This window comes from Macadamia integrifolia, chromosome 1 (genome assembly GCF_013358625.1).
Source record: "Macadamia integrifolia cultivar HAES 741 chromosome 1, SCU_Mint_v3, whole genome shotgun sequence".
Taxonomy (NCBI): Eukaryota; Viridiplantae; Streptophyta; class Magnoliopsida; order Proteales; family Proteaceae; genus Macadamia; species Macadamia integrifolia.
The window spans coordinates 34656849-34683993 of NC_056557.1; the positions used below are offsets into that span (position 1 = coordinate 34656849).

The window sequence follows — 27145 nt, forward strand, 5'->3', positions numbered from 1 at the left end:
TTTTTTTTTTTTTTTTTTCTGTCTTGGTGGGTAGTTTTTGGTGTAATTGAGGTGTTTGGATCTTACTTTCACGTTCTGATCATTTTTCTTTTTTGGGTTTTAGCAGGATGGAATTAAGGTCTTTGGATCCTTTCATCATGTTGGATGAGTTCTTTGGTAGGTTTTTTTCTTGTTTTGTCTCTCAATTCTCAATCATGAAAAACGCCATTTAATTTTTTTATTAAAATCTTGTCCTGCTTGCTTTTGCAGTTTCTGCTCCTGCTGGATTTCCTGACCATCCTCATAGAGGTATGAGAATCTTACCAATTGGGTATTCCAAATACCCTTTTTCTTATTTGGGTTCTGTACCTAATTTAGTTTCTCTCCTTTCAGGTTTTGAGACTGTCACATACATGTTGGAGGTTTGTGTCTCTATGAGTTCCCATTTCTTTTTAAAGATCTAGTTTTTTTTAGTTCATATTATGAAAAGCTGTACTGGTGGGTCATGGATTTCAGGGAGCTTTCACTCATCAAGATTTTTCTGGACACAAAGGCACAATCAGAGCTGGAGATTTACAAGTATACATCCTGATTGATTAATATCAAGTTTCTTAATTGATGATACAACAGAAAATACAGAATGAAATCACAAGTTGACCTTTTGGGCCTCAATTCTTCTTTATTTTTATGCTCTTTTTCTTCAGTGGATGACGGCCGGCCGCGGAATAATTCACTCAGAAATGCCTGCAGAAACAGGAACTCAGAGGGGTTTGCAGCTTTGGATCAATTTATCATCCAAAGACAAAATGTAAGAATCTATTACTTTTGAAATTTTTAAGTAAATTCAAAAATCAGTTAGGAACTTGGGTATAATTCATCCTCAAAAGTTAGCCTTTAAAGGCTAGCCATTAAGGAAAGGGTACCTAAATACCTATAAGTCTCCACATCGGGGTATTATTACTTCCACCTTTTGTGTGGGACCCCATAAAAATCTTGTCATTATAATTCCTGACTCCAATACTTAAACCCCCAAATCTACAGGATTGAGCCTAAATACCAAGAGATGCGCAAGGAGGAAATTAAGACAGCAGAGGAAGATGGGGTTGAAGTCCGAGTTATTGCAGGAGAAGCAATGGGGATCCAATCTCCAGTATATACCCGAACACCGGCAATGTACCTAGATTTCACTTTAAAACCAGGAGCAAAATGGAATCAAAGTATTCCAGAGTCCTGGAACTCAATTGTTTATGTGATTGAAGGGGAAGGTGTCTTTGGGACTTCAAACTCATCACCCACTCAAGCGCACCATGTACTGGTTTTGGGTCCAGGGGATGGGCTCAGTGCTTGGAACAAGTCTTCTGATCCTCTCAGATTTGCTTTGATTGGTGGGCAGCCTCTTAATGAACCAATAGTTCAGTATGGGCCATTTGTGATGAACACACAAACTGAGATCGACCAGGCTATTGATGATTATCGCTTTTGCAAGAATGGATTTGAAAAGGCCAAGTATTGGGAATCTCAGTAAGTTTAGCTTGAAAAATTGGAGTATGCTTGATGCGTCTGAATTGGAGCCAGAGCATATCCACCTAGAAAAGCTAAACAGTAAATTATAAATATCTGTAGTTTCATGTTCATGAGAAAGCAAATGGTTCTAGAAACTTTATGATGGAGATGTAAAATATATAGGAGCAATAGTACTACTAAAGTCATGATGAGTCAGTTCAATTGAGTTTAACTTCAGCTAGATTTTCCTACCTTTCCTTTTCTTAATTTTTGTTTTCCATGACTAAGAAGTTATTGAATGCATATTTTAGTTAAATCTCTTTTTCTGGGTTTTGGTGGTGATGGTGATGGTGGAGGTGGCTTCTTTTTGGGTATTGGTTTCTCAATCATTTTAGCAGCTATAGTTGCCTCTCCAGCTACACAAAGTAAAATCTGTAAGCAGTAATCAACTTGTAGTAGAAGGTTCCCAGAAATTGATTTGGTTAATTTCGCGGTTGGTGAGCTGATAGAGAAAATTAAAAAAATACCAAAAAGTACTTTTTTTTTTTTTCTATTCTGTTGAAATTCCATAAGCCACCGAGGGTTGACATCCCAACTCAAGGAAACCCGGCTAGTGGTTTTTTTTGAGGGGGGGTGTTTGGAATAAAAGATATTAAGCATCGCATGGGGGAGGGAAGAGTCATACAAGCGACCTCTCCCTTCGAGTTAGGCCAACCTCCACTGCCTAGCAGCTGCCACCACGCCAAGTGGGGCTTCCCAATTTTTGGTACATTACCAGAAAAAACTGTGGTTCTGCAGGTTGTATTGTTCCTGGCTGAAACATTTTTATGTTGATCTGGCCTGTAACTGAATCTAATAAACAAGTATGGAAAGTTCTCTAAGTTCCCAAGCACATTGAATTTTAAAATATGAGACAAAGCTACATTAATTTATTCACTGGTTGAATTGTCTCTAAGACAAAATATATAAAAAGTTATATTTTTTTGGGGGGTGGGGGGATGTTATTTGTGGGGTAGTGGGGTTTTCTACACATGCACAGGGGTCAATGAGAATACACGAGAGAGCATAAATATCATTTTCCTTTTCATGGGGGCGGGTTATTCATTTCGCTCCATGTGTCTGGGTGCAGGGGCACACTCCCTTACATAAATTTTTTTTTTTTTTTAATGAAAAGAAAAACTATTACTTATTCTATCTTTTGTTTCATCCAATAAGTATTATATTTGAATTTATTTTAGTCAGTTTGTATATATATAAGATCGGTTGGGATGCAGTTTGACCAGTTCATGTATTAGCTAATAATAGGTCAAGAACTACTGAGTCGTAGGGATGATATTAGGCACAAAAGGTTATATTGTTTGACTTTCAATAGGTATATTATGGGAAACAAATTCTTGTTGGGGAGTGCAGCTCCAACACCAGCACCCATATATCTATCTCTCTCCTTTTTGTAAAATAATATCTCTGTCCTTAAGTATTTGAAGCAAAAGGGAGTCGTTGATTGGGTCTTGTGTAGTTATAAGACAAGCGGCAAATGACACACCTATTTATGCATGCCACATAGCATGTCAGATGAAGCTGAAAGTCAATGAAAATGTAGTTTCTAATGGCTCATTTTTAATCATCAAGTTTCAATATATGGAATTCGCTAGGTAGAAAACTAAACCATTGAGAAATCCAAGACCACCAATACATTAGACTATTAGAGAGTGTAGACTATGAATAAATTTTAACAAGTCATACACCACATTTAATTGAATATTTTGTAAAATTCTAATGTCATTATTGAGAGAGTTTTTGCAATTGAGCTTGGCTAGTGTACCCTCTGTTCATAGGATACGTCCAAAGGCCAACCCATTAACATAGAAGGCCTTGCAAGTTCTGAGACGGTTCAGCCTCTCATATGTGAGGCTTCATTTAGGGCAAGTGTTTTTTGTTTGAGACCGGCCCTTGCACCTAGATACAGGGTCGTATGCCCCCAGGTGCACAGTGGCCATTGTTCCCCCTTGTGTCTGGTGCAAGGGCTGGTCTCGGACAGTAAACTTTGTCCACTTCATTTAAATCAATGACAGTAGGGTTGCAATAGGGTTGGGTTGGGTTGGGTTTTGAAAATCTTAACCCAACCCTGAGTCCCTTTGGTTAAGCCTAGGCCCGATCTGTTTCTAAAACAGTGCTTGAAAAATCCAACCCTGACCTGCCCTCAGGGCCAAGCCAGGCTGACCCTAACTTTGGGGAGGGAGGAAGGGAGATACTTAGGTTGGGCAAAGGAAGAAGACAGGGCGGGGCTCAGCCCAAGGCCCCAACCATGGCCTGGCCCAGTCTTGTCCCACCCTCAAGGCTAGGATATCTCACTCTAGGCCCTGTTTGGGCTTTAGGTGGACTTGGGTTGACCAGGTCAAACTTGCACCCCTAAATCACAATGTCTGCATGCAATGACAAAGGTCCTCGTGAGCATTGGACCACATGCAACCTTGTCTCATACTTGGTTAAAGGGGAATGCAAAAAAAATAAAAAATAAAAAATAAAATAAAATAAAAAAGGACATGTCTTAAAACTGCTTAGAATTTGTATGGATGGTCACAAATAGGGGTGAAACAGGGCCAAGTTGGTTCGGGTTTCTTAAAACCATAACTCAATCTTAGGTCCTCAAAATTCAACCTAGGCCCAACCCAATCCAACCCAACCCAACCCTAATTGACCCTATCAGGGCCAGGTTAACCGTGGTTTCTGCAATGGTTAGATTAACCTTAATTGACCTGATTTTGCCATTCATATCATATACATTAAAAAATTATAGAAAAATGAAATACCAATAGGAGTCCTAAATTCTAATATAAAATTCAGGGTTAAATTTCAAGCCGGGTTGAGGCCTCAACTCGAGCTCGACCCAACCCTAACCCAGGTTTGGGGTTTTTCAACCCTAACCTGCCCTCAGGTTTAGAAAACTTGGCCCAAGCCTTGTTCAGGTTTAGGACGGGCCAAGGTAGATTCGGGTTGTCAGGGCCAAACTTCCACCCCTAGCCACAAATATGCTTAACCTTTTCAAGAAAAGAAAATTTTGAAAGTGAAGGGTACGGATTTTAAATGCTTAGATTTTAAGTATATGGGACCAAAAAAAAAAAGAAGGCAATATATTCAAATAAATAGATAATTTATTATTACATAAATGATTGCACTCAAAGTTTAAAGCTACCATACACCCAACAAAAAAGCATATCATATCTATAACCCAGTATAAATTAGTTTTGGTAAATTTTCAAACAATTACTTTTTTTTTCGTAAATTAGTTCATACAATTACAATACAAGAATAAGTTGCAACTCGCCTAGTTCCTAGTTTCCCTTGTTCATCAATTTGGCCTTGTTCATCAATTTGGCCTAAGTATAATAGGAAAAATGTTTTCTATGGGGGAGGGTGACCCCGACCCTAGACGCATGGTGGGGAAATGACTAGCTGCCCCCCATGAAAGGGAAAATGACTCTTTTGTGGATGTTTCCTCGTGTACTCCCCCATTTACCCTCATGCACGCCTAGGAACTGACTCCCCACATAAAAGCACTTCCCCTTTTTATAAGGGCAAAATAATGCTACCACACAAGCACAAGTACATGCCTGCGAGCTGACCCAATGGCATCTTCAGCGCAGGGGCAACATGATCTTTCAGCACCGGCTATATCTAGGCATGTACCTACACCAGAGGGTACCGTTCTTTCTTCCTTTTTATAATTATGCAGTATAATACGATAATTTTTCTTCACTAAAAAATATATATAATATGATAATTGTTAGGAGAAAAGAACCATGCCAAGACAGGTGCGCACAAAAAGAATGTGCTGCCCCCTGCCCAGATGCTTCCGCATGCCCCCATTGGCCTCTGTGCTGATGCAATAGCCATGCAAGTGGACATAGTTCTCTTGCCTTTTTTTATAACCCATGATTAGTATGCCAGATCTGGGCCAAGACTGGATCTGAAACATCTATGAATTGTGCCCGGGCCCAATAATAGGCACTGACCCAATAATAGGCACTTAAATAAGCCCATGAAAATGATGCGAATCTTTTGGAACAGTAAACCCTCTCTCACTTTTCCCTTCCCAAGCTTAACCAAATGAAGAAAAAGAAGAATGACAGGACCCCCGGCCCAGATCTACGAACAAAGTTCAACCAGACTCATTCAAAGAGATTTAGAAGGAAGACACCCAATTGTCATTAACTGAATTAACTGATGAGGAACAGTTACAGTTGTTTCCAACAATGTGGTACCCACTGTGCAATTGACCATTCAACTGTCCAAAATGTACACCTCATTAGGCAGATTCAAATCAAGAAACACATTAATGATTTGGAATCCTTGGCATGAAGGCACCTAGTTGGGTATGCCCCACTGGGCTCACACTAGACAGTCTGGTTTCATGAGGATGTCTACCACTCCTTGGCATGGTAGGGCACCTCTTACCTCTGGAAGAAGAAGCAATAATGGCCACTCCACATGATCATCCTATATAATAAAAAAGAGCAATCGTAAATTCGTAATCATACACTTCTATCCATCTTAATTCCATTCAGATTACATGCTTTTTTCCTCTCCATTGCACAAAAGTTTCTCTCTCTTTAATTCAAAAAATAACAACTATTACATATTCTTATGTTGTTCAACTACTTTACCCATGAAGACAGATTCATTAAGAGAACAAATCCAACAATAAAACCAATCAAATTTAACATATAACCTCACCAGATACATCCACTCATCCACCAGAAGCATTGTGACCGAAATCATCTTGAACAGCACGAGAACATGCTCTCACTTTGCTTTGATCCATCAGCCCCATTATTAACGAGGGTTACACGGTTGACAGACAATTCAGCTTTGTATGTATCAGAATTCAGGACTTTCCTGCTAACATTGTTGTAGATGTCTCGGACAACCATTTCAAAAGCTTTTTTAACATTCGTCGAATCCAGGGCAGATGTCTCCATGAAGAACAACCCTTCTGCTTCCGCCAGGCTTTTGCCTTCTTCTACACTTACATCCCTGAGATTTTCCAAGTCCAATTTGTTCCCCACCAGCATCCTTGCTACTGTAGTATCAGAATGTGCTGCATGATATTTCATAAAAATTCAGTCCAAATCCAGGAGCAAATATAAATATACTCTCATAAGAGAATCAAAGAACATGCCAGACAATGTACGAGTGTTGGATATACTTCCCAAGCATACAGAAATGCCTGCCTTATCAGAATATAGCAAGGTCACACGATACATAATCAGAACTCTTTTATGACTGCTTCCAACCACAAAATGAGGGATGTGGTTGCCATGAAAAGGTTCCAAATCTCAGAAAACTTCCCATTCAGATCAACACCATAATATGTCGGAGCGGGTCAATCTTCAAAACGGGTCAAGAATTCAAGACAAACTTAACATAGTACAACCTATATGATGATCACAGCCACTTGGATTAAAATATTCCTCTAGCTGTATAAAGTAGTATAATTAAAGTTCTGGGGAAGCAAAACCTACAGATTCAATGGTTAGAAATCCCAAAAGTCTATGCCCTATTAGAGGTGGAGACCCTTTTAGTGATGGGATCTGGTCCACCGTATCATGTAGACCAATATGAATCATCAGAGTGGATATCCGTAATCATCTCAGTCTTCTAGCCTAGAGTTTCTTTTGACATAGCTCTCTTTGCTTTTTGGGGTACCTCAACATTTTCTTCAAGAAGAAAATCACCGAAAGCATAAACATATAATATAAAAAAAGACAGACAAAAGGATCTTGGATGGTTGAAAATCTTTGGTCTATGCAACTGCTAACGTGGAGCCATGCAATGATGGGCCATGACCTAAGGGTTGAAAATAAATATGTTATCATCAAAATAAATTAAAAGTTCCTGATTGGATAAAATTATGTGCTTTTATTGGAGATTACCCTAACACGTATGTCATACAATGGACCTGCAAATGTGCACCTTCTGTAATTCTACATTGATTTGAACCATAATAGATGCCCTGGGGGTATGCTCCCACACATCATACGAATTCCTTAGGTTTTTAACACATACCATAGTATTTAATTGAATTAATTGATCAAGTCAAATTTGATTTTATGACTTCAGTCGGAGCTAGAATTCCCAAAGTAAGTTGATGGAGTTCAAAAGAACAAGAAGGCCAGCGGCAAACCAAGCCATTGGATTGGACCAAGAATCGACAAATAAATTTGATTTTGAGTGTCGAATGGGTTATGTGGGCCATGTCAGGCAATTCTATCAGTCTAAAAATATTGGAGATGTGAGGCCTATACAGGATTAGTGTTAGTTTCTATTTTAGTATGTTGCATTCTTTATTTTATTAGTGTTTCCAGAAGGCTGGACATACGTCGTACATTCCAGCTCCAGTGAAGCCATTGGTGGGATGCCAAGTTGGACTGGTGAGATGCTAGTCAAGATCTAGGTGGGAACCCAAGTTTGTATCCTTCTTTTGTCTTATCTCTTATTTTTTCTCCAATAACTGATGTCAGTTTTCCGCATTCCTTATACCAAAGGGCTAGTAAATTTTGCACTTCAATTCTACTTTTCTGTTCATAATATAATATTCTGTTAGTTGGTCTACTGTCTGTTTATCTTCAGTTTTCTGCTCTGTTTTCCATTGCTAATTCAAGCCCTGTTCACAGTTTTTTCAGACCAGAAGATGACATTGATTTCTGAGACTCTAGTTTCTGTTTGACTTTAAAACTTTAGTTTCCAGAAATTGTTTTGCTACACTGATTTCAGGTTCTAGTTGCTAACAAATCAAGCTTTTATTTTCTGTCGGTTTCTGTTTTATTACAACAACAAAAACTCAGCCTTATCCCAACTTGAATGGGGTCCGCTACATGGATCCTTACCCTCCAATCAGCTATAGTCGACATCATACTTGTTACAAGGCCTAAGCTATGCATGTCTTTTCTCGCCACTTCTCTTAAGGTCATACTTGAGTACTAATTCTGCCATCTCTTACCCACCATTTTCTATAAGGTTTTTTTTTTTTTCTCCTGAACCAAGCTCTTAAGCTACGTTTCTAATTCTGTTGTTGGTTACTAAATTTGGATCTACTTTTTATTTCTGTTACTGTTTTCACAGTTCAGATTCTATTCTTGAGTGTCTCGATTTTTCAAAAGTTTCTAAATCTGGTTTCAAATCTGTTTTCCCTTTTTTTCTTAGTTCCTAAACCTGAGAGATGCTATTTCTGATCTTCCCTTACTCCCAAAGATCAGTTCTGATTTCAGATCTCTACACACTGCATTCCTGGAATTTTAGTTGGAATTCTAAATCCCAATCCTTCAGGTAATTAGGAAACCCCATTATAAGCTTCCGTGAGACATAATTTGCAATTCTTAAATTATTATTATTATTATTATTATTATTTATTTTATTATTTATTTTTAATTTGTTTTTGAAGCAGATCCAATGTAAGAAACTATATTGCCTAGATACTCTTCTTCTACGGTTTCTCTTTATATTAATTTTTACCTTCTATGAATAACAATTTAATTCAACAAAACGGAATGGTCCATAAGCAAAAGTGTATACAAATCACAAAGTATTAAACTTATGGACACAATATCCACCTAGATATCAGGTAGGTTTTCTTGACATTCTTGATCACGTAAAAGTGTTCCTTGAGCAGTTCTTTTACTTTACTGAACAGGAATAAGCTCCCTCAGCAGTTCTTTCACTTTACTGAAAAGGAATGAGCTTATACTAATTATAACATTCCTCAGTTTTCAGCTTCGTATCATTTACATATGGCTCCATATAAGATAAGAAGAAATGAAGAATCAGACATCATAATTATTGAGCAGGACAAGTAAAGAGGATTTTTTTTTTTTTTTTAAATGATAAAAAAGAGTGCAAGGAACAGATGTTTCACTCAAACCATCATGTTTGGAGTCGCAAACGAACCACATGCATATTAACATGCCATGCAACACCTATACTTCAAGTGAATTTTATGTAGCTTTACAAAGATCTAATGCTTATATCCAGAACATCCCATGTAACCTAAATGCCACGGGTACATAATGTATGCAATATAGACTGTCAAGATATTGTTCATGTAACCATAGAGAAACTCAAAATTTTATATCCACTAAATGCATTGCAAATACATGACACTGGATGTGAAAATTCTGGTTCGATGATCACCAAAAACAAGCTCATGTAATTTTATTATTTCCTAAGATTGGAAAGCCCCCACCCAAAATGGGGTAAACCAAAGAAGAAAGTAAAGAATGCTAAGTGTGAAAGCAAGGTTTAACACTGAGTTGTTTGGACACTGAAATATTGCATGGTGTAGGGGGAAAAATATGCAGTATTTGTTTTAAGAGAAGATAATTGGTTTCTAATTAATTAAGAGCCAACTAGACAAGGTGAAGGCTTTGCAATTGTGACAAGAAACCTAGTAGTTAGTTATCCAACATTACATGCCTCTTCCTTCACTAGTTTCAAGAGTCAAGAGCATTAATAATTCAGAACGACACAACAAGAATCAAAAATAAAAGCAATGCCATTTTCCTTAGGCACTTGGATCTCTTACGGAGAATTAGAGGCATCCCAGTTCTACCATATAGAAGTAAGATGCTCATAGAGAAAAAACAAAAGGATCAAGAATGTAACCCCCATTACATCTCCACCCAATTAAAGCCACCAGGATACCTCTAACTGTTCAGACTGTAACACGCTCTTTGGGAAGTAGCAGGAATCTAAACAAACTTCGCAATAAAGTCAAGACTACAGATGAACCAGAACTACAATGTTCTTGATTACTGCATAACATCTCAAGAGAAATTCAATCTTGTAAAATCCTATATAAAGTGGAACAGTTGAACAATATTTCTTTGTAGCCACCACCTAATGGTTGATATAAAACTTGGTTCAGTAAGTTTGAGCAGAAAAGGAGTCCCAAAATATCATTACTATAATATCCCTGAATATACCTCCATCCAGAAGCTTCCTAAATGCCAAATTAAGTTAAGAACACCAAATCTAATCCCTAGATAATGCTGCGCGAATTTCACTCAAAGACAGATAAAAGAAATGCGCATCTTATGTCCATGTGAACATTTGAAAAGTAAGGTAGATGTAGAATTTCATCCACAGGTGAAGACAAATCAAAAGAAAGATGAGAACAAAACTGTTTAGTAAAATCCACATTAGCCCACATATGAAACATAAACAAACAAATTAACAATCAATTAAATCTTGTAGCATTCCCCAAATAATCAGATCTGCAAGTCCTGATAACGAAAACCATCCACCAAACATACCAACACCTAAAATTCCAAATCCTACCATCAGAACAAAAAAAAAAAAAAAAAAAAAAAAAATGACAAAACAAATTGGGCACCAAATGGGTTCTCACAATAAATCAGATTTACCGATAAAGATACATTATCTCTTTGAGTTTAGAAAGAAAAAGCTGCGGACACTTACTGTTAAGCTCGTCAAGCCATCGACCGACGCTATCGAATGTGGTGCGTCTACTGATATCATAGACGAGGAGGGCACCCACAGCACCTCTATAGTAAGCAGAGGTAACAGCACGAAATCGCTCTTGACCTGCAGTATCCCAAATCTGGGCTTTCACCTCCTTGCCATCTATATCCACACTCTGAGTCTGAAACTCAACACCGATCGTCGCCTTAGTGTGCATGCTGAACTCGTTCCGAGCATACCTGGAGAGCAAATTCGACTTACCCACAGCAGAGTCTCCGATTATAACTATCTTGAAAAGGTACTCTTCCCCTTCTTCATGGTCATCATCCATCTTCCTCTGTTTCTCCTAATGTTACTTCAGCAGTCAAGAGAGAGAGAGAGAGAGAGAATGGTGAAGAATAAGCCCAGAAAAAGAAGGGTTCAGAGTCCGAACTCTTGATTTAGCAGAGACGGGTCTGAACTCTATATTAAGCAGAGATATTGCAGAGCAGCAGAAGGGTCTATTCTGGATTTCTGGGGGAGTCCTAAAATGGCGGAAAGATGTCTAAATTTAGAGCAAAAAGAGATACAGCAGGAGTAGTGGCCTCAGATTTACTCAATATTTCTACTCATGAGTCGGGCCCGTTTCATAACGTTTCAAGAAACGCATTTCTGTTGTTTCTATTTTTAAAAATAGTAGAAACAGAATAAAAAACGTTTGATAAAACTGTTCCGTTTCACTTATTTTCAGAAATAGAAATGGAAATTTTTACTTATTTATGATTCAAGAAACGATTTAGGCGAAATAGGTTCAACTTGTTTCACCGTTTCTAGAAACGACTTGTGGCCATTCTTTCATTGGTTACTATCGACTTCTAAAAACATGACTTTTCAAACACCTTCAATTCCGTTTCTGTTTCTAGAAATGGAAATTTATGTTTCTACCGTTTCTTGAAACAAAAACTGCAGAAACGTTATCAAACGGCCCCTTAACAGAAACAAGTTCAACTTGTTTTGCCGTTTCTAGAAACGACTTGTGGCCATTCTTTCATTGGTTACTATCGACTTCTAAAAACATGATTTTTCAAACACCTTCAATTCCGTTTCTGTTTCTAGAAATGGAAATTTATGTTTCTACCGTTTCTTGAAACAAAAGCGGCAGAAACGTTATCAAACGGCCCCTTAACAGTCTAGCGTCTTTTGATTTTTTTTTTTTTTCAATTTTTGTGGACTAATTTGGCCGTTGCTTTTGTTGAAAGGACAAATGTGTACTCTTGGTCCAAGAGGATATGCCACCTTTGTCCTGGATGTTTTGATTGATTCAATAGACCACGTTGGTGTAATAATGGAGTGGGTCAATACTTAATGGATCTGGTTGAGTTGAGGTTATTAAGATTTTATCATGTTTGACTGATGTAATGATTAGTTAACAAGGTTTTGATTATAGAATTGATTTGTACGATTGAGTGAAACCTTTTGAACAATGAAAGGGCATTTTCAACATTCTAATAAAAGATTTTTCTTTTTTAGGATAAAACTCTGCCCAAATGAGAAGTGTGATTTTTCTAGTAAGTACGTGGCCAATGAAAGTACATTTGGAAGCATTATTATTTTTATTTTTGGGGGAGGGTGTTCTTTTCGCACACTTTTGTATAAGGGTGTCAATCAATCCGGCTGGGCCGGTCTCAATTGGACCTAATTAGGCCTAGCGATGTGAAATCCTTACATTATGAACGTCTGTTTACTTGATCAGGCTAAGTTTGGGGGGTATGATACGGTTTGTAATCGGATCGATCAATATCGGGTTTTAATCGGGCTACCTTAAACGGGCCTTAAACGGGCTATGTGCCTATTTAATTCTAAATGAGTTCTAAACTGGCTTACCCTAAAATCATTTTTTAAGCGGATTAAACTATTGGCTTTACAATTTAAGTATTTTTCTTAGAATTTAAGAAAATAAGATTCTTAGAAAATGTATTTACAATTTAAGCATTGCTCATATTTTGTAGTATTAGTGGTAGAATAGGTATTTACAATTTAAGCATTTTTCTAAAGGAGGTCGGGTCGATCAAGCTAAGTAAGTGCGGCCGGTCGGGTGCTTGACGGGCTACTACTCTGCATCGTAAACGCCCGTTTAATAAATGGGCTAGGCATAAGCCCGACATGTTTATTAAATGGGCCGATTCAGGTCGGACTTTAAGCGAGTCAGGCTGGGTCGGGCCTACCAGTGCGGGCTCAGAATTGACACCGCTACCCTACCCTCTCCGACATAATCTCTCTTTTTTCTTTTTTATAGGTAAAAAGAAGCTTAAAAGGCAAAGTGACCCCTACTCCCAATCACAGTGGGGGCGGGGCGGGGCGGGGGCGGGGACGGGGGGTGTGGGGGAGGTGAAATGATCATTTTATCCTTCATGAAAGGTGAAAATCCTAGGTCTATCCCTATTGATGTTTCTATTGGTGTTCTCATTGCCCCGAATTAGTGTATTGACCACATTAACTTTTAGAGGACCCTTTCGTTAAAGCAAAATAATAACGAGGATAAAATGGTAGAATTCTCCCCACCTTGGGTGAATATAAAATTTCTCCTTGAAAATCTTCACAGTGCCATTAATTCTTTAGCTGAAATATATAGTTTGGATCAACTTGATCTTATGTTCTTACACGTCTCTTTTGCCCACGCACGCGTAGATTCCACTACATGTTCTCACACGTTTCATTTGCCAACGCCTAGATTCCATTACAAACTATTAACCAAATAACCTACAATAATATTGTCTTCCCCCCCCCCCCCCCCGCCTTCTCTCTTTTCCGATTTAAATGTGTTTCACCATTTTTCTCTTATCTAAAGAAAAGTCATTCTCTAATTTTATTGAAATTATTATTTTTTATTTTAATTAACCGGTTCAGACAATAACGATACTAAAGGATTCAAGATCATTATTTTACTAATACCAATGCAATAATGATACATCTCTTCCCATTATTTGATGCCGTTTCAATACAACACCAATATTGATTTAATACGATATTGATCGAATCCAATTTGATACCGATCAACATAAAAATATTGAAAATTTCAAGATCAGAATCATATTATGACCAATATTGATCTGTATCATTGTAAAGTTTCCTCCATCCATAGAGGACAACTCACCCATCATATTAGGATTCACAAACCCTTTAGGGTTCTAGTATAAGTCCAAAATACCCACTTAGTATCATCTCCCACTCATATAACGCCTATGATGAAAGGGTCTCAATGGCTATAGGAAAACTCAGTCATGAAAGAAATGGAGAGTCAACCAAAAAAAAAAAAACTACTCTCCCACTTAAAAAAGACACCTATGGTGAATGGGCCACGGTGGCTAAAGGAAATCTTAGTCATGAAAGGAAGGGAAATTTAAAAAGAAAAGAAAAAAGGTAAGAAAGGGAGATCCCTCCACCCATATAGTTACCAAAAGAGTAATTTGGACTTATATTAAAACTTTATATGGATTTGTGAATCTTAGGATAGTGAATGAACAGTCCTCTATGGGGGAAAATTTTTTTTATTTTTTATTTTTTGTTCTGCTGATATTTATATGTATGGTATGAACAGAGATCAACATTTTTTTTTTTTTTAAATTTATAGTCGGTAAATCAACTCCGATCTAGATTGGCGTTAAATTGATATGGGCAGATATTAATATCTAAAACCATTGTGCCATGTGATTTAAATAAAAAAATGAGATCAAAATCGAACTGGTATTGGCCGATATTGATGGTTAAAATGATGTTGATACTTAAAACCCATTGTGCCAAAATGGGATGTTGAATAAAAAAATAAAATTAAAAGAGAAGTGGATAAATGGTTTTTTTAGTTGGCTAAGTGGGTTTTAAATAAAAATGTAAGGGAAAATCAAATGAGAGAGAGAGAGAGAGAGAGAGAGAGAGAAGGGGGGTAAAAACAATAATAAAACTTTTTCTCAACTAAATGGGGTCGGCTACATGATCCATGATTGAAAAGTTTGTAAAGTTAAAGTGAAGGAAATAAATGAGGAGAGAAAGGGAAAGAAAGCAAAGCAACACTTCTAGGATATCTCACCTAAGAGCGATGAATCTTTGTCAAACAACTCTATTTGATGTCATACTAGGATCGAGATCGAACTTCTGCATATCCTTCCTAATCAACTCTTCAATGGTCAGTTTAGGTTTGCCCCTAGCTCTTCTAATTCCCTCCATTTGGATTTGGTCACTCCTCCTTACATGAGCATTTAAAGGTCTACCTTTAACATGTCCAAACCATCTTGAGTAACATTCTGTTAGCTTGTCCAAAATCGGAGCAACTTCCAATTCGGCTCTAACCCATTTATACATTACCCTATTCCTCCTAGTTTTGCCATACATCCTTCTCAGTATTCTCATCTCTGCTACACTCAACTTATTTATGTTACATCTCTTGACAGCCCAACATTCTGCCTCATAAATCATTGCTGGTCTTATGACTGTCCTATATAATTTTTTTTTAAGCTTTGGGAGTATATGTTGATCACACAACACCCAAGAAGCACTTCTCTACTTCAACCATCCTACTTTAGTTTTGTGAGACACATCATCATCTGTAATTGATCCCAAATATTTAAAACAATTGCTTTGAGGGATCTCTCTCTACTTAAGTTTCACCACATCGTTATCCGTCCTTGAGTGACTAAAATTACATACTATTTACTATATCTTTGATCTACTTATCTCAAGACCCCTAATTCTAGGATAGATCTCCATAACTCTAACCTTTCACTGGTCTCTGCCACTGTCTCTACCACTAACACAATTTCATCAGTGAAGAGTATACACCATGGAACCTCCCCTTTAAATGTTCTTAGTTAAATTGATCATAATAAGCGTAAACAAATAAGGACTTAAAGTAGATTCTTGATGCAACACAATAGCGATTGGTAACTCACTGCCTCGACCTCCTATGGTTTTTACACTCGTCACCATGCCCTCGTACGTATTTTGATAATATCTATATATTTACATGACACCATTTTCTTCTCCAATACTTCAAATGAATTCTCTGTAGACTCTGTCGTATGCTTTTTCTATGTTAATGAAGACTATATGAAGATCCTTCTTGTGGGTTCTCAATCTTTCCATGAGCCTTCAAAGAAGGTAAATCACTTCCATCATCGATCTCTCAAGGCATAAAATCGAATTGATTCCTTGAGATACTGAATATGTGGGCATCGATAACCCTTTCCCATAATTTCATAGTATGACTCATGAGTTTTATGCCTCTAAAGTTATTGCGATTATCTTTATTTTTGTAGATTGGTACAACAATACTTCTTCTCCATTCATCTGAGATCTTTCTTGTGCTCATAATCTTGTTAAACAATTTGATAAGCCAAGCAACCCCACATAGTCTCAAACTCTTCCGCACTTCAATTGGGACCTCATCCGGGCCGATCTCTTACATGCTTTCATCTTTCTTAGGGCTTCTTTAAATTCTGACACTCCTATCTTTCGTACATATATATCTATTAAGTGTGTTATCATGTTGGATACTCACTCCACTTCTACTTGAGCTATCTCCATTTAGTAATTCACAAAAATATTCACCCAATTGTCAGTTAATATCTTCATCCTTAACTAACATTCTACCATCGTTACTTTTAATACGTCGAATATGATTGAGATCTCTACTCTTTCTTTCATTGTAGGTTATCTGGTCAGTAGTTTGTAGTAGAATCCATGCGTTAGCAAAGAAAATGTACGAGAACCCATGATCAGGTTCTCATATGAGGACTTGATCCGGGCTTAAATATATAAGCTTAGTTTGATGCCGCTACCATAGAAAGCCATATGAGCATATAAGATGGCTTATTTATTTATAGGAAGAAAGAACGCTACCGATAGTATTATGCATGTCCAAACACATGAAGAAGTGGAGTCAAGGTATGGATGTCTCTTTAGAGTCTGAATCTATTTCCCCATATGTGTAGATGTACACAACACTATTGGGGTAACTTTCTTTTTCCCTTTATTTATAAATAAAGCCTTCCACGTTTAGCCATGCAAGAAACCAAAGTGTGCCGATAACTAGTCAACAAAGCAATCTCCTTCCAATTACCTATAGATCTGAGTGAAGCACCCATCATGCTCAATAGATCATTAGGTCAATATTAAGTGGTTGTTTGGCAGGTCTAAAATTAGTGTTCATTATGTTACCAAAAAAAAAAAAAAAATCATTTGTTTGGCAATTTTAAATAAGTGCTAATTTTCTTAAACAATACGCTAAATTTTATTTATTTTATAGCAAACTACTATAAATTTTTGAAAATCTTTTATTCATACAAACTCATTACTAGAGAGGAAAAAAAGCATGTGCTTCAAATGAAACTTAAAGTTTCCACTAAAATAGAATGCTCCCAAACAATATGTAAATAGATCATTAGGTCAATATTAAGTGGCTGTTTGGCGGGGCTTAAAATTACAGTTTATTATGTTTTTAGTGTAAAAAATAAAAGCCCACTTAATTCATTTGTTTGTCAATTTTAAATAAGTGCTAATTTTCTTAAATAATAAACTAAATTTTTATTTATTTTAGAGAAAAAAAGCGTGTGCTTCAAATGAAACTTAAAGGTTCCACTGAAATAGATTGTTCACAAATAATATATGTCCATGTAAATAAAGTAGTCACTATAAGTGGCTGAAATCACTCCTTATTTAATAAGCATTTATTCTTAAAATAAATCTAATCACATGGTTTTAATAAAAGAAATTAAATAAATGAATTTTAATAAAACAAAAAAAGTTCCGTATAGAGCTGAAGTCACAATCCTTTTCTTGGCTTCACAAGAGCACGGTGTGGATTCATAGAGGCCGTTTGCGCACGCGCGCGCACACACACACACACACACACACACACACACACAAACCTGAAACTTTGCCACCTCAAAAGAACCCTCATAATATCAATATTATGCATGCAATGAAATGATCAATCTACCCCCGGGGTTTGGGTAATATAAGGGGGAAAAAAAAAAATCATCCTAATACAGCAGGTTAAAACAAATGCAGAAACTAGGAGGGTATTTAATATACATGGCTTTACCCCTGCTGTTTTGAAGTTTTGAACCCATGACTTTTCTTAGAATCATCCAAAATGATTTGATAAGAAAATGACGGCATAAAATGTCCAAATCTATCCTTTAATGCTAGGTCAACGCCATTTTGTTGCCATTTCACGTAAAGTTTATGGATCCCTCACTTCAAGAGAATTTTCTCATCATATTACTCAGGTAATTGACTTATGATATTTTCATCATTGGATAGTACTAGCTAGGGGTGCCAATTCTAGACCCGCACTAGTAGGTCTGATCGAGCCTGACATGTTTATGGCCCGATCTAGATCGGCCTGATCAATAAACGTATTGGGCTTGAACCCAACTCATTTATAAACAGGTAGTACACAGTGCAGCCACTTAGCCCGACTGGCCCAACACATTTACAAGCCCGACTTAGTCCAACCCCTTTAATACTACTTGCAGTTTTTAAATTTTTTTTTTAATATTATTTTTATTTAGTGCTAAGTCTATGTGATTTGACATTTGAGATGGTGGTGATTGTTATCTGAACATTCATCTTTTTTAAGCATAGTTTAATTGATTTAAACTTGCTCAACTTCGGTTGTGTTGACGTAGTTTAATTGATTTGAGTTTCGATCACTGGGTTAAAGATCGAGTACCTTAGTAACTTAGCTGCTTTGCCCATATTTGGTTTAATCCATTTTAACTATGGGATCTTTCTTTGTTATGTTCATTTTTATCTCATTTTATTGGTATTCCTTCCAAACACATTTAAAAGACTAATTTTAAAAAGGATCCGTTTAAAGTTAAATAGGTCTATAGCCTGGTTAAGGCCCGATTAAGGCTCATTTATAGCAACCCGATTAAAGCTTGAGACTGACCCGCTCGATTATCAATAGTACCATGCCTGCGCTAACTAAGCCCGTTTAGCTAAACGGGCGTTCAAGATGGAGCCCTAGAAATTGGCCGAGCCTGATTAGGCCCGATCGATTGACACCCCTAGTACTCATAAAAATTTTTTCGACCATCTTTGGATCATCAAAATCCAATTATCTGTTGAAAAATATCAACTGCGGAAAATCTCCACAAAACTCCAATATATATATATATATATATATATATATATACAGGGGATCAAACAAAAAAGAGTGGATAGTTAAGAACACCAAGGTACACAAAGGATTATTACTAGAGATAATGTAAGTTAGGACTACATAAAAAGAATTCAACAGGTGTGATGACATGACCCTTAGTAAAGGTATGTGGGTTATATGTTAGAAAAATCACACGTGCACATATGGCTATATGTTGTAGAGATATATAAAATGAAGACAATCAAAATAGAGAAATACTTATTCTGCAAGGAAGGACATAAATCAATAAAGAAAATAGAAGAAACTAATAATAAAAATTACTTACCTTGAGAGGAGAGGGTATGAAATGTGAAAGAAAAGAGAGGGGGATGTGTGCTGGAAAGATGGTAGAAAAAGAGAAGAGAAGCACATTGGAAGAATGTTATAGTTAGTTAATAAAATAAGATTCACATCTATGAATGAGAAAATAATTTAAGAGAGGAGAAAGTGAGAAGGAAGGAAAGGGAGGATGTGCGAATATGGGAAGATTGAAAGAGGACATATATAAGAATGTAGAACCTAGTAGATTAACATGGCTTTGATGCAAATAATGGTTAAAAAAAAGACAGATAATTATAGTCTTAGTTAGGAAGCCGCACCTGAGGACTCTAGTTGATCCTTTCGAAGCACCATACATGGATCGTCCCTTCATCTACTTACATTTTTTTGGAAGATTTATTGGACCTTTGTTGGCAGATGGGAGATAATAATCAGATTGGGTCAGTAAACATCATAACTTCCTAGGATGAATTAAATAACAATTCAACTGGATCACAACAATTGAATATTAAAGAAAATATGCTTCAATGAAGTAACTATATGTACATATACAATTGGTTAGAAACATACTTAAATGCTTATTTGTGTGCATTGCACATATGTTTAGGCTCCGTTTGGTATCGTTTCTATTCCAGAAATGCCGTTTTGTGTCAAAAACGAAAATTTCACTTTCTGTGTTAAAATGCAGTTTTTAAACGAAAAAATGGTGTTTCAAAATTTTGGATTTTTATCGGGAACTTTTTTTTTTTGTAAAATGGAACTAAACTAGGAAGACGTAACTTCATTTTGGAGTTCCGTCCAATCTCATTTTTTCAGTTTTTTTTTTTTTCACTTTTTGTTCCAAAAAAACAGAAACGGATCATAAGTGCACCAAACAGAAGATTCCGTTTTTTCGTTCCAATAGAACGAAAAAACTCCAGAAACATTTTTTTAGAACAATACCAAACGGAGCCTTAATGCTTACACAAGAATATTTTATCACTGCAAATTGCAATGCAGTATTCATTTGTTTGAGTTTAGATATTTAGAAATTGAAATGGGTAATTAAGAAGATGATAATGAAGAAAATGTAACAATCAATCTAGAATTTGTTTTCCCCTTTTGGGTGAATAATCAATCTAGAAATTGAAGTGAGTAAAAACATGAATATAACACAAATTAATAGGATTCTTACATGGCCTAGCTTCACACATGGAATTATTGTACCATTCAAATAAGAGTTTAAATCATAGTTCATACAAATCATTAAGGATAGCTATCTACAAGTTCAGGTTCTCTTGAACTTTGATGTTTTTCTGTTTTCTCAATCTCCTCTTTGCTAATGGCAATATTGAATGTGGAGTGGATATTGAGAATTTATGTTCTTGCCTTTTTGGGTTCTTGTAATTTCTTTATTCTTATGTCATTTTAATATATTCTTTTGTTAACCTTAAGTGGAAAAAAAAAAAAAAAAAAAAGAAGAGTGGGGCCAAAAATTCTATTTCAGAACAATGCATGCAGACAAAAGCATCATATGGAACTGTTTCTTGCTTTTCTTTCTTCTTCTTCTTGTTGCTTATTCCTGGCTTTACTCAATCCCTATATATCCCTTGCCAACATCTCTAGTTCCGATGCTTCGAACCCACAGAGTTCTCCAAAGTCTTGGGGTTTGCTCTTGAATGGGGTCTTGTTCTTCCCAGCATCTTTGGCTTGGCTTGAGAGTTTCAATGAGGTCTCGAAAGTCTTCTGGTTCGCTCTTTATTTGGTTCTATATTTCCCAACATCTTTGGATTGACTCTCAAGAGCTTCAATGACATTTTCTGGGTCCTTGATCGATGTGTCTCCATTTCTTAGTGATGGCTTCTTTGAATTATCACAAGATAGTAATCAAATTATTACAAAATATTCTGGACATATAAATGTGAAGGATAGATATACAACAATATCATCTTAAACAAAGACTTGTAGATTTGAAGAATTCAATTAGCTGCTTCGTAGTATATACTCAAGAACTGAAGAAAATGAAGAATATGTGAATGCAAGTAGAGAGAGAGAGAGAGAGAGAGAGAGAGAGAATTTAAACTAGAAATATTAGGAGTTTTTCGGGTTAAGGAAACTAAATACAACAATTGAGATGAAATAATTTAGAAGAGATGAGGAATTATTGGACGAGAGAGTATTTAAACTAGAAATATTAGGAGTTTTTCGGGTTAAGGAAACTAAATACAACAATTGAGATGAAATAATTTAGAAGACATGAGGAATTATTGGACAAAGTATATCATAAAGATATTTTAGAAAAAGAGGGAGATAGGAACAGAGAGAAGAGGAGATTAAAAGTTTCAAGAGAAGAAAGAAAGTGGAAGAGATAGAGTAAATTCATGAAGAGAAAGAGAGGTGGGGGTGGGGGAAGAGTTTCAAAAAAAAAAAAAAAAAAATGGATGATTTTGGTCGATATGGAAAGTAGGAGATAGAAAGTAGAGAAAGGAGGAGAGAGAGAGAAGGGACATGGGATATTAATATTATTATAAAAAAAAAAAAAAAAAAAAAATATATATATATATATATATATATAATGAAGAAGAAAGGATAGAATTGTCAGGTGAAAGATTTTCCTTTTGTGCAGTTGCCTGTTGCCCATCCTTTTTCTTTTTTCCATCTATGTATTATTTTATATAAACATCCACCTAAAAACTAGATTAGAACAGATTTACTATTTTTTTACATATAATATTAAAATTAGGAAAAATTATGCCCCCTCCTTATTTGTCGAAATTACACGTGGATCTAAGGGTTTAAACGAATTGCGTCCTCTCCCTTAAATTTTTTAAGATTCTTACAACTAGGTCCAATCCATTAGTTTCCGTCAAATTGGGACTGTTAGTTGATGACATCTAATACCCAAAATGCCCTTTTTTACACTGCAATGTCTTATCTACTGACAATGCGTACACCTCCTTCCCAACACAACACCATCGTCTTCTCCGGCGACGGACTCTACCCTGCAATCTTTAAAGTATAGTTGCAAGCCGCAAAGTAGATCTCCTTACTGAAAGTTTGTTGATTTTTTTACTGGAATTTTCTATTTCCTTTCCTAACTCATGGAGATTATATAGTTAAATGGGGTAGCAGATGTACTTGGTTAGGGTGTTTTGGAGCTTTTGTCATTGTTCTCTTAGATTTCTTGTTCAGGGGTCTTATGAAAACTGCGAAAACAAGAAGGTTTCATGGTCCGGACTCGTCTGAATACCACTTAGTGATTTGGGTTCGTTAGTGAAGCTGGTAAACCACTCCAAATCCTCTATTGGGTCTTCCGGTGTGCAAAGCTGGCTCTCTGAAAACTCACTCAAACTCGCCAGAAAATTGTTGAAGTCATCGGAATCCATCACTAAGTTTGGTCACATTTTCTTCGAACTCGTAAGTCGTCTAAGAAGTTCAAAAAGCCTCCTGCGTTAAAGCTCTCATGTATGGCCATGGAGAGAGTAAGAAAAGAGAACTTACCCCGAGAGAGAGAGAGAGAGAGAGAGAGAGAGAGAGAGAGAGAGAGAGAGAGAGAGACTTCTTTGTGTACTGGTGGCCCTCTTCTTTAATTAAATTATGAAAAAATGGATTAGAAATTTCATTTGGTCAAGTGATGTGGATACTGTTAAAGCAATGATTGTAAAATGGACCATTTGTGTAAACCTAAGGAGGAAGGTGATTTGGGTATTCGTAGGCTCAGAGATGTAAATAAGTCCTTGCTATGTAAGCATGCTTGGAACATAAAGCATGGGAACTCGATCATGAGTAGATTCTTCAAGGCGAGATTTTTGAGTAATGGGTCCCCAAAAAAAAATTATAAGTCTTCTTCATTATGGCCAGGTATTCACAAAGTGTGGTCCTTCATTGCTAGCAAGGAGAGATGGATAGTGGGAAATGGTAAGAACATCAGCCTCTGGAATGATATCTAGGTGCTTAAAAATGCTTTCTCATCTGCCCTCGGTATCCATCTGGAGCATGTTTTTAAACTTTTCTAAACTGCTTTGGCCTATCTTGGCCCAATGAGGACGATATTAAAGAGCTATCTCTCTGGTGAATCAGTACTATTTGTTCACGACCCTTGGTTGATGGGATTTATCGTCGTCACTGAAAATATTTGGAGAGAAAGGAATGATCGTTGTCATGATGGGCATCTAAAATCAAACATCAATCTTTCTGAGAAGATCAGGTAAAAATTGCAGGAAGCAAACTTTGATTTATCTGGCATGGTCAAATAGACAACAGATCTCTTATGCTGTCGCAGGCTTGGTCTTTCTGCAGCCTTCTGGTAAGTCTTTAACAATTTGGTGTAAACCTTTTTGGGGATGGACAAAATTAAATGTTGACGGATGCTCTTTAGGAAATCCTGGAAGAGCTGGAGCTGGAGGAATCCTTTGGAATCACGGGGGTAGTGTTGTGGGGTCTTTTAAGATGTTGTTAGGGATTCAATCAAATTTCTATGCTGAATTTACAGCCTTGATGGAAGGAGTTCTCAAAGCTAAGGAGTTACAAGTTAATGCACTTTGGATTGAATCTGACTCGGCAGCGGTGGTTGCTGCAATTCAAAATCAATCTATCCCATGGTATGCAGCTCAAGATTGATTTTCAGTTAAGAGTTTTCTAGATTCCATAAACTAGAAGATCTCTCACTGCTTTCGTGAAGCTAATGGTGTGGTAGATTTTCTTGCCAAGGATGCTGCAAAATCGAGATCCTCGGAGATAAATATTATTTTTCCTTCTCATATCAGATCTGAGATTGCGCATGATGCTGATTCGAGACCTCGGTTCTACAGATACCGTACTTTGGGTTTTTTTTTTTTTTTTTTTTTTATGATTTCAATTTTAGTTCATTAGAGAGAGAGAGAGAGAGAGAGAGAGAGAGAGAGAGAGAGAGAGAGAGAATGCAGATGAGACCAAATCACTTTTTCTATCTTATCAAGTTGATTTTTTACTAAAGGGTAATATGGTCTTTTGCTGTTTAAAATTAACAGCATACTCACACCGTCAATGCCAAGGGGAGGGGGATAATTCGTTCAAACCCTTGAATCCACATATAATTTCGACAAACTATAGGAAAAAGGGGCGTAATTTTCCCTTAAAATTAAGAATAACCCAAATAAAAAGAGACTAGCTTCCTGCCGCGTAGGGTTGGGTCTTTAAAAACTTTAGAACATGTAACTTTGAATCTACCCTACAATAACTAACCACTTCAATTGAGAGTCATTCTGCCCTACAATAACAGACCACTTCCACTAGGGGTGGGTGGGTGGTAGTGGCCGGTGGGGTTGCGGTCAATAACAAAATTATAAGGACAAGGCGGGACTTATCAGTCCTCAATAATATGCTCCAATCAGGTATCTCACATTAAGGCCCTCAAACTAGCTACTGACCCACGCCCAAAAATGAAGAACACGGAGGTCAATGAAACTATAGACCCTGAGAGGTCTAGAATATCGATCCTCTTGGTCAACAATTAATACTTTTCTTCTATGTTGACCATGAAGAGTTGAAAAGAAAGATCGTGAAATATTTATAATTGAAATTATTCAAAATCAACTAAAATACAAGGATTGGTTTTCAACTACAATTATTGTTTGAGAAAACAATGCAGTAATTAAATGAATCCCATGCCTCTCTAATATGCTCCAATAGCTCTTTCTGAATGATCATCTTCAACAGACCATCCAATGATCAATGGAGTCAGGTTCCTCTCCTTGCGGGTAATCACACCCATTTATCTCAAACCATTCACCAATGGACGGTATAAGACATCGTGGGGTGTTCACCTGTAGGGGAGAGGATCCGGACTCTTAGCCAATGCACCGTAACTGTGCCACTAATTTTGGAGTCAAATTCAGAAGTGAGTTCAAGTTCATGGATCCATGCATGCATTGCCATACGGTTTGTGATCTCTTAACAGTTTCTAGGCCTATGGATGATAGGTTTGGATTTTCTTTCTCTTAACACCCCGGTTATAGTTCCATTGGCCCGACGTCACTGTATGTTATCAAACGTTTCAAGTTTGAGCTTCCCTACAACTGATCTGTCACATGGATTAAGTGTGACTTCATGTAATCAGGGTTTATCTTTAGACCCGAACCATAAAACCAAGCAGGTTTGAGGGGTTCAAGATACTCCAATCTGCCTTAAAAGTCAAAGAGTAGAAAACCCCTTATTCTTCTTCCATCTCATAAGCTAGACAAAGGATGAAGATTTTCAAAAAATAACTAAATAAATAAAATTTTAATGCATGAAACAAAAGTCAGCAAACAACACCCCATGATCTTATTCTTAACACTATAAAAGACAAGTCTTAAGTCTTTCATCTATTTTTTAATTTTATCTTATTTTCTTATCTTCCATTAGAACAGCATTAAGCCATGCATTAATTAGTTTAATTAGCAAGCGTGATTGAAGCAATCCATTTGAAAGTTGAAATAAATATGTAGTGGAGGTTTGTACTCATTTCCTGTCCTCTTTAAGTATCAATGGTCAAGAAAGTCTGCTGTGGTCCAGCACCACTTCCATACCACTACTCAAATCACTTATCTATATATATGATTTCCTATATCATTTTCCCCAGTAGTACTGGATAGATGGGAAGGAAGAAAAGCAAAACCATGGTGGCCTTGTTCTATCTTCTTTTCCTCCTCCTATGCAACTACAGTTCTGCAGAGCTTTGGGCTGAATACTGCAACGAAAACAAGAACATAACAAGTGGGAGCCTTCAAAATGTAAACATCCATCAAGTATTGATCGAATTGGCATCGGAAACAGCTGCCTCTGATGGCTATATCACTACTTCCTCCGGCACCGGCGAAGACAAAATCTATGGCCTAGCTCAGTGTAGGTCAGATGTAAGCAAAGAAGACTGCTCAAATTGCACCAAAGAAGCAGCAAATCAGCTTCCACAACTCTGTCCAAACCAAGCTGATGCCAGGATTTGGTTTGATTATTGCTTCCTACGTTATGATACTAACAATTTCATAGGACACGTTGATACATCTATTGGAATTATCTTCTATAATACTGAGAATGTTACAGACCCACCTTTGATAAAGATCTAGGAGCTTTGATGGATCAAGTGAAAGCTAGGCCTTGGTTCCTAGGAATAAAGGTCTTGGCAAAGGTGAGAGTAAGTTGACACCTTATGTAACATTATATGCTTTGGTGCAATGCACTAGGGACCTTTCTGAATTATCTTGTGCCCATCTGTTGCCCCTTCTATATAGTGTTACCCACCTAAAAAATAAACTATGTATCATCCATAGTTTCTTTCCACTGTCTTGCTATATTTTTCATTATTCTCATGATATTCTTCTTGGCAGCCTCAACTGCCGTATTAGTTTGTGAGTAGTATAGTATTGATCCTCAGGTTGGTGACCTGCAAAATCATCTAAAAGAGGTGCACACGTGGGATGAGCTCACTAGCTCAGTAAGTGAAAAGGAGGACCACACAACAGTCACATAGTATGATTGCATAGTACCTCCGCGTCCCATTCCACGGGCCACCAATGCACTCGTTTCCAAGCCGACTATGGCATCTAGTCTACTAATGCATTATGCGAATGCCACACAAGCCTTAAAATAAGGCCCAACGTCCTCTCCCCACTTACCTGTAGTGTACAAAGACTCACGCCCGGTACGGGTGAGATCCGGTGCGAGAAGGAATGGGGTTAACATTTCACCACTTTGGGGTCAAAACTAATAAGATTTGATGATAAAATC

The 27145-nt window shown here is 36.9% G+C and overlaps 2 protein-coding genes and 1 pseudogene across 3 annotated transcripts in view; 2 read left to right on the plus strand and 1 right to left on the minus strand.

The window, feature by feature from the left end:
* LOC122076762 (pirin-like protein) overlaps window positions 1-1802 on the plus strand; it is a 2237-nt gene extending 435 nt beyond the window's left edge. Inside the window, exons 2-7 of one of the 2 annotated variants that reach the window (XM_042642294.1) lie at window positions 107-156; window positions 250-288; window positions 373-401; window positions 496-558; window positions 684-787; window positions 1021-1802. In XM_042642294.1, the coding sequence (XP_042498228.1) occupies window positions 107-156; window positions 250-288; window positions 373-401; window positions 496-558; window positions 684-787; window positions 1021-1504 (769 nt within the window). In that variant the 3' untranslated portion in view covers window positions 1505-1802. Of the gene's footprint in view, window positions 1-103; window positions 157-249; window positions 289-372; window positions 402-495; window positions 559-683; window positions 788-1020 lie in introns of both variants that reach the window. The other variant, XM_042642285.1, reaches the window with a different exon arrangement.
* A 4182-nt stretch (window positions 1803-5984) lies between these two features.
* LOC122085121 (ras-related protein RABA5c-like) lies at window positions 5985-11540 on the minus strand. Its single transcript, XM_042653563.1, has 2 exons — window positions 10957-11540; window positions 5985-6580 (listed from the first exon to the last, which is right to left on the minus strand). Exons 1-2 carry the CDS (start codon window positions 11288-11290, stop codon window positions 6258-6260), a joined length of 657 nt encoding a protein of 218 aa, XP_042509497.1. The 5' UTR covers window positions 11291-11540; the 3' UTR covers window positions 5985-6257.
* Window positions 11541-26018: 14478 nt separating this feature from the next.
* On the plus strand, window positions 26019-26770 carry LOC122073523 (annotated as a pseudogene).
* Window positions 26771-27145: the final 375 nt, after the last annotated feature.

Excerpts from the sequence above, each read along its gene's own strand:
- LOC122085121 (XM_042653563.1), bottom strand. The coding sequence starts at position 11,290 with ATGGATGATGACCATGAAGAAGGGGAAGAGTACCTTTTCAAGATAGTT. Across the intron at positions 6,581-10,956 it reads ATGGCTTGACGAGCTTAACA|CACATTCTGATACTACAGTA; the intron begins GTAAGTGTCCGC and ends AATATCATGCAG.